The sequence below is a fragment of the Engraulis encrasicolus genome, chromosome 8 (genome assembly GCF_034702125.1).
Source record: "Engraulis encrasicolus isolate BLACKSEA-1 chromosome 8, IST_EnEncr_1.0, whole genome shotgun sequence".
Classification (NCBI taxonomy): Eukaryota; Metazoa; Chordata; class Actinopteri; order Clupeiformes; family Engraulidae; genus Engraulis; species Engraulis encrasicolus.
The window spans coordinates 45,420,699-45,429,038 of NC_085864.1; the positions used below are offsets into that span (position 1 = coordinate 45,420,699).

General features: G+C 42.0%; 1 protein-coding gene across 1 annotated transcript in view; it reads right to left on the reverse strand.

Annotated features, from left to right (window-relative positions):
• brca2 (BRCA2 DNA repair associated) overlaps nt 1-8,333 on the reverse strand; it is a 32,948-nt gene extending 24,615 nt beyond the window's left edge. The window contains exons 1-7 of the mRNA XM_063204667.1: nt 8,152-8,333; nt 4,648-4,713; nt 3,630-3,833; nt 3,446-3,527; nt 3,311-3,351; nt 2,194-2,219; nt 1,494-1,602 (exon numbers count right to left, since the gene is read on the reverse strand). Coding sequence (XP_063060737.1) covers nt 1,494-1,602; nt 2,194-2,219; nt 3,311-3,351; nt 3,446-3,527; nt 3,630-3,833; nt 4,648-4,681 — 496 coding nt within the window. The 5' untranslated portion in view covers nt 4,682-4,713; nt 8,152-8,333. The remainder of the gene's footprint in view (nt 1-1,493; nt 1,603-2,193; nt 2,220-3,310; nt 3,352-3,445; nt 3,528-3,629; nt 3,834-4,647; nt 4,714-8,151) is intronic.
• Between the last annotated feature and the right edge of the window lie 7 nt (nt 8,334-8,340).

The following is an 8,340-nucleotide window of genomic DNA, read 5'->3' on the forward strand; positions in this document are numbered from 1 at the left end:
ACATTGTCCCAATCTGTGGTTTCAAAGCAGTCTTGTAGTCGTGACACGGCTCCCTCTGGCCATTTTCTCACCTCCTTCAGAGCTGGTTTGGTGAGTTTTACCTTTTGTCTGTAGGCTGGCAGTAGCAGAATCGTTAGGTGGTCTGATAGGCCGATGTGGGGGATGGGCTTTGCCTTGTATGCTCCTTGTTTTGGGGTATAAACAAAGTCCAGGGTGTTTTGTCCTCTTGTTGGAAAGTTAACATGTTGGTGAAATTTTGGAAGTACTGTTTTGAGATTTCCGTGGTTAAAATCTCCCATGACCACTGTGAAGGCATCTGGGTGTGCATCTTGTTGTTCACTGATTCCCCGATGCAGCTCGTTCAGTGCCTCGCTTCTGGCGCTGGTGGTGTTGCTAGGAGCGAGGTAAACTGCGACCAGTAGAATGGCGGATATTTCTCTTGGTAGATAGAAGGGTCGGCACTTGATGATCATGAACTCCACTAGTAAAGAGCAGTGTCTCTGTACCACCGTAGCATTTTTTGCACCAAGCATCATGTGTGTAAACACATATTCCTCCCCTCGTTTTTTCTCTGCAAGGGCTCTGTCCGCTCGGTGGCACGTAAGTTGCTCCAGTTTGTAAAGCCGAGTCGGGTATGCCGTCGTTCAGCCATGATTCTGTAAACACGGTCACACAGCAGTTCCTCACAGTTTTGTTCGCTGATCTTAGTAGCCGTATGTCATCCATCTTATTGTCCATAGATCTTACGTTTGCCAAGAGAATTGATGGTATTGCTGGACGAGTTGGGTTGGCTGCAAGCCGTGTTTCGACGCCACCTCGTTTGCCTCTCTTCCCAATTCTGGAGCACCTCTTTCGCCGTCTCCATGTAGGCGAAGCAGACGGGTCCGATGTATGCCGCCGTAGTATCCCAAGTTCTTCCAGTGTCTCTGTTGGTATATCCAATACATCGCTTGAGTTGTCCATTCTTATCTGCAACAGCTGTTGCCGACTGTACATGCGTTCCGACATAGTTTCCGACGATAGACATTTCGAATGACACATTATAACACAAATAAACACTGCGAGTTGGGAGAGTAAGGAGTCGCTGCAGCTACGTGCGCCACATCCGGGTACAGTCCGGATCGAGAAAAAATCGTACAAATCGAGCAAAATTTCAAATAATCAACTGTCAAAATCAAGCAAAATTACGTCTTTGAGGGAAATGGCCAGTCCTCGTTGGGACAGGGCCAAAAATGTTACCAGCATTGTATTGCCCCAGCCCCAAGGTTTTCTTTATTTGTTGCCATGTGTGAAATTTCAAACGAGCCCACTTTTTCTTTATATCAATAAAGTTGCTTTGTTTAAACAACTCATATTTTGTCTTTGCACAATGCTCCATCTTATTAACGGATAAAATATTTTGAAAATGACAGCATTTCGTTTTAATCACAAAATACCATGGGTCCCATCAAAATAAGAGTACATAATTTCGAGAGTAATTAGTATTTTCTTACGTAACACAACTGTAGGTGTCAGAGACGAAGGGGTGTTGAAAGAGCTGGTCCACGACAAGTTGGGATTGATCTGGGCCCCGAGACTTTCAGAAATTCGCTGGGCCTCAAACTTGACATATGAAACAAAGGTAACACTTTATTTTAGGGATACATCAGTGGTGTAGTCTGGGTAGAACGCGGGTATACCCACTTCTAAATTTCAGGGATTTCAGTATACCCACTTAAAATTGATTGATCCATTGTTTTGAATAGCACAAATATACACAGTATACCCACATCAAAAAAAATCTTAAATATACAGTATACCCACCATAAAAAAGTAGACTACACCACTGGGATACATCTATTAGCACTAATACATACAATGTGCATGTATACGTCACTTGTAAGTCATGTACAAATTAAAATCAAACATTTGTTAGGCATGTATTTGCAAATGTCTTGTTCATGCACAATAAGGGATTTATTACCAATTTAACCTTAGTAAGGACCTAGTAGGCCTTAGCGTTTGCTTAGTAAATGCCTTACAAGTTGCTTATGCAGGCATTAACATTGTATGTATTAGTGCTTATAGATGTATCCCTAAAATAAAGTGTTGCCGAAACAAATTAATTACAAAAAGCAGGGGTAAGAAAATTGAAGAGCACGAGTATGATCATTATTAAACACAGCACACATACAGAGAGAAACGGTAAATTACCAAAGCTCTTTTTGGTGTGTCCCCTCCTGTGGAAATAGACAAAAGTTAAAGGGGTATGCCAATATTTTGGGGCTTAATACAGTTAAAATCGTTGGCTGTGATTTATTAAGGTGGTAAAGTGTCTTATTTTTCATGTAAGCCATTGTCTTGCTGTAAGACAAGTTAAAAGAGGGAATATGTCGCTAAGCTAGTGAAAGTCAATGTATCCGTGTAGCATGCTACAATGCTACACGGATACATTGACTTTCACTAGCTTAGCGACATATTCCCTCTTTAAACTTGTCTTACGATACGATACGATACGATGATACTTTATTGTCAGTTTGCACTGAAATTCAGTTTGCAGCAAGACAACGCTTAACATGAAAAATAAGACACTTTACCACCTTTATAAACCCCAGCCAACGATTTTAACTGTATTAAGCCCCAAAATAGTGGCATACCCCTTTAATGAAGAGGTTACAAAACATAGGAGTTCACAATTACACATGGGCAATACCAAGGTCTGACTATTAAATTCTGCAAAGTGTTGTATAGCTAGCTACCTTCACTATGAAGGATAGATCTCATCTCCCTCCTTTATTTGATAGTATAATAAACATTACAAACAGATAATTCTGAAATGTTAACACCATGTCAGTTGTCATAAATCAGATGTCTGCACTCTCTCTCTCTGTACTTTTGTGTGTGGTTATGTAAATACGGTACCTAACTGTACGAAAACAGAACTAAAGCACCAGAAATAATACGAATTTGTAGGCGACAGAAGCAACTTGTATTTGGGGTTAGAGGAGGCATTTTGTGCAACAAAAGCCACAGCTTGAAGGTTAACTCCTCCAAACTTTATGGTAATGAGTTATGGGTCAGTTCACTGGCCATTCATCGGAATGTCAGAATGCTTGAATTTTGCTTTGTTTGTGTTGTACTCCCTGTTTGTCAATGCTGTTCTGAAAAAGTGTAGTAACGCTTCTGGCCTTCAAGTAGCTTTTGTTGATGAGAGATGAGAGAGACTTTATTAATCCCCATAGGGGAAATTGAATCCTTGAATCAAATTGTTCATGCACTTGACATCTGTTCATGCAGCTGACATTACAGTTGACATCTACAGTATACTTACCTCCAGCAATGTTTATATCTATGCTGCTTTTGGGCAGTCCTCTACAAGAGATGAAGGAAAAACAACATTACAATGTTGCAATTTTTAAAGAAATGCCAACAGTATTTTTTTTTCTGACGAAATCTACACACAAACCTCTCTCTGGTTGAACCAAACAAGTACGGGCTTGAGTCAGTCAAGGATGAGGTGTGAGCAGCAGCAGGACACTGCTCTTGTTCTGATTCGGTAAAAAAAAAGAAGAAGAAATAAATATGATGTGGATCTGATAAGCAACAGAGCATCTTCCATGCCTTTAATTAGTGGTCAGTCACAGAATTACCTTCTGTTAGGAAAGTTGGAGGAGATAGAAATGGCATAGGTGTGGATATTTGATTGGCTGAAGTTGTTTTTGTGTCAACATCGGTGGGTTCGAATGTGACGTCTTCATTGCACGGACATTCCGGAACCTCGACTTCTTTGCCATCGCTCCTTGACGCTCTCAGGGTCAACTCCTCAAACCAATTAGGGGTCAGAGGCCCTAATTCTAACAAAGCAGTTATTAAATAACAATTATTAGACGTTGGATTAGTTTTAGAGAACTTTATCAATCATGTTTACCATCATTGGCACCATTTAATTCCCTCAGAACTACCCCCTGTTCATCTTTTAACAAATCAATGTGGTAGCATCTACAGAACAGTCTGAAACAACAATCGCTTCTCGACTACGTCATATTTGTGAAAATGCTGTCAGGCAATCCTGATTGCCTCGCTTTCTCAAGTCTAAAAGCTTCCTGAATGGTGCTGTTTACTCTTAAACAATGTATGGGAAAAAGGCAAAGATAATGTTTTTTTTCTTCAACATCTGTACACTCTGGTGCACAATTCACCATCTGGTGTTTGCTTAAATAATACAAACTGTGTGTGTGTGTGTGTGTGTGTGTGTGTGTGTGTGTGTGTGTGTGTGTGTGTGTGTGTGTGTGTGTGTGTGTGTGTGTGTGTATTGCATCAGTACGTTAGTGCTTTTTGAAGCACGTGTGTGTGTGTGTTGTGAGTGAATGTGTCAGAGACAGAATGTAAATTCATGTATGAGTATGTTAGTTCTTTACTGCACTGCACTTTGTGTGTGTGTGTGTGTGTGTGTGTGTGTGTGTGTGTGTGTGTGTGTGTGTGTGTGTGTGTGTGTGTGTGTGTGTGTGTGTGTGAGAGAGAGAGAGAGAGTATTGCAGATGCCTTAGATGTTTCAGTTTACAGTAACTGCAAAAACACAATTACAAACTTCTGTGCTACCCTGTTCTGTTACATAGATTTCCGACAATAAAGTACACTTAACTTGATTTGAAACAAATAACAACTTACCCCTTTTGATCTCAAGAGTGATTGCCTCAAACATATTGGGCTCTTGTGGACTGCAGGCTCATTTCACTAAAACGGCAAGAGGACGAAAAATATGAAAATATTCTCTGGATCCCTCATTGAAGCCATCAGACAGAGAAACCCACATGAACATTCCAAGGTCAATGGAGGACATTGAACATTTCCTTCATCATGCCACTAGCACCTTACTCTTGCACCCGTATACAGATCTGCACTTTTCACTTTACTAGTATGACCACTGATTGCACTTCTTCTGCTACTGTGTGTGTGTGTGTGTGTTGTATTGTATTGTACATGTCTATATCAGTATGTTAGTGTTTGAAGACTGCACATGTGTGAGTGTGCAGGGCTTTTTCCAGGATTTTTTTGTATGAGGGAGGAACCGGGGTGGGGGGTTAAGGGGGGGTCCTCCCCCCCTTCTGCGGTGCGCGATTTTTAAAAAAATGAAGGTAAAATGGGGCTTTGTGAGAACATATTCCCCTCCCTATATGAAATGCACAAATTAAGCCATTAAGCAAAACTTGAAATTTATTCTGGTACATAGGTAAATATTCATGATCTGGCAGGGAGCTGGGATGAAATTGGTCAGGGGGGCAGATTTTTAAAAAGAGAGACCAGAGAGGCAATTACACTTCTGTCCTGAAAATACAATGTCTCGCATATGAGTACGCTATGAGGCTATGATTAGACTACCCATATGGGTTACACTTTTTTTTTAATTGCATTTGGTACCACAGTAACAGCAACTCAGTAATCTGAACATTACCCTTTGAAAGTACAACATTGTTCTATACTTGCATTTTAGAAATGAAACAAAAAAGAGTGGATGCCAACCAAACACATTTCCTCTAAATAACAATTTGGCAATATTGAAGGCTTGCACATCAAAAACCTAGACTACACCCCAAGACTGCCCAAGAAAATACTGACTTCACATGACGTGACGTGATGATGATGACAGTTGAGCAAGTGAGCGCACAGAGAGCCTGATATGTGTCCTCCCTTGCCAAGGTCTCAGGAGGAGTAACATACAGTACTAGCCACGTACTTTGGGCTTTCTTACAAGATAGGTGTATGTATAAACCGAAGCTATTTCTTCTCACAAAGTTAACAGGTTGAGCATTTGTTAGCATTTGTGCTAAGCGGAGAATTGGCTATTCTAGCGCCAAAGTTTCTCTCCAGCTCTTCTCCGTCAGTGGAAGCGCTCGATACTCCCGACGCTTATCTTATTTCAAAACTCCCCCGACTGTTTGTCTGTCTGCCTCTGTCTCTATGTGCGCGACGCGCACGCTGTCTTTTGCGCCTTCTCTCGTTCACACGTTCCTGCGTTTCTCTATGGGGTGTATTTATTTTAGGAGCAAAATACAATTGAAAGGGTTAAAACATCTACTCGCACACGTGCGCCCTTTCCATTATTTCGTTCGCACAATCATTTATTTTAGGGGCATATGCGAGCAAAAGGCTCGCAATGTAGAGCCCTGATCAGGGTGGACGCAGGCTCTCCCCCCTCCCCCTCTCTCTAAAAAATAACTTTTTGCGGCCCAAAGAGTGAGTAACTTCACCAGCATTTTTCGTGAGCTACGGCGTTGTAGGTGCTCAGGCAGGCAGTCACCCTGCGCAATGATTATTGGAGAAACGCTAGGCCTAAACGGTAGAGGTCAGTGATGCGCGGGTCGACGAAAAAAACAAGACACACCCGACCGCTTTTTTCCCTAGTCCGCCCGCTTGCCCTGCCCGCAAGAAATATTCATGAAAAATATTGACCCGGCCCGCTTCCCGACCCGCCTTTGAAAATAGTAGCCGTGCGTCTTTATGAACACCCTAGCGTCATTGGCAAAGCACAATCACGTCAATAAAGGTCTTAAAAAAGGAATTTGAGTCAAGAACAAGACAGCTGTGCATTTCAACAGGACATGTTGGATTTTTGAACCGAGGCCATGCAATGAGGACTGCCGACTGTCACCTGTTTATTTCGGTAACATCGTCGTTTGGATAGCCTACATGGAGAAAATTAATCTGTAGGTTGGTGAGCAGACTGAGCCAGCCGTCGATTGCCTCGTAGTCATGGTACGACACAGGAAATGAAAACAAACTCTGTAAGCAACCCATGAGCGCGAAACCATTACAATTGTATAAGAAAATATGTAGGCTATATCCATCACTGCACTGTTTAGAGAGCACCCTCTGTGTTCTTCAAAATGCACTCAATGGTTGCACCTGCTGCACCAGTTGCGCGCAGAAGATATTCGGCCGACGCAGGAGCCTCATTAAGTCTCCTGCAGAGCGCGTGGCACCATCGTAGTTATTCAGCCATATAAACTTTGATCTATTTCGCAAAAAATGTCCCTGTCTGCTAAAGTAAACTATAGCCTATTGGCTAGCCTATAGCCTACTTTAAAATTCGGCATCATTTCAAAGGTCCTGACCGACCGCACCCGACCCGAATTTCATTAAAAATAATATTTCATAACCCGTGCCTGCGGTCGACCGCAGTTAATTGCAAGCGCCCGCTGCTTTCGGGTCAGCCCGCGCATCACTGGTAGAGGTCACGATGACAATTCATTTCCCCCTAAATTATAAAATTATCACGCCGCAAGCATTTGAACAGGAGAATCTTGGCTGGTTGATCTAATGTTCAGTTCGAGACAAGGTGCGCCCTGAGCTCTGCTTCATCTTGCAATGGTTCGTATTCAGACGTGCAGAAAAGTTATCAATGCGACAGCGCGATGCTGTCTCCATTTTCGACCATTTAGCACTTTAGATTGTTATTAGATCATTATTATCATTACAATGTTGTGGATTAATGAGGCTTTATGACTATGTAACTTTATATTGAGAAATGTTCTAGGTGCGCTCAAAAAATAAATAAATAAAAAATAAAAAACACGAGGGCGCATCCACGGAGTATGAGGGCGTGGCGCCCTTATTTCCCCGTTCAGAAAAAGCCCTGAGTGTGTATTGTCTGTGTGTATGTTGTGAATGAATGTGTCAGAGAAAGAAGAATTGTACATTCATGTATGCATAGGTTTGATTTGATAAAGGAGTGGGATGAAGCCTTGCTTATTAACTCCCACCCCAGTTGTGTGTGAGAGAGAGTGGGTGTGTGTGAGGGAGATTATTGTCAATGTCTTATTTAAATGCTTTAGTAAACTGCACATTGGAGACTGGTCAAACGCAATTTCAAACGTCTGTGCTAACCCCGTTACATAGACGTTTGACAATAAAGTACACTTGACTTGACCTGAATTACTGGGATCCCTTCATAAGTTGAAGAAGGCACATGGTCACTTCCAGGATAGTGTCATGGATGTTGACAATTTGACATCATTGTTTACACAGCTAGCTGAATCGACCAAGCCTGACAACCTGACATCGCAACCACAAGTGATAGCATACAAGAGCAGAGGCCAAGACAGTGGAGTTGTGTTTACCTCACCAACTCAGGTCGCTACTCTACACACTTTGGTCAAACGGTGGTAATCTTACCTCAGGTAAATATTCTTTCTGCCGTGGTAGACATCGGAAAAGTCATTAAACATTTTGGAAAGGCTGGTTTTAGAAAAGCATTTGAAACTGCATTAGAACTAACATACATCACTATTGACTGACTGATCTGAAGTTTTCATTTACACAAGCAACCAAAACCGCCAAACACAACGACACGCCCCTAGAAGT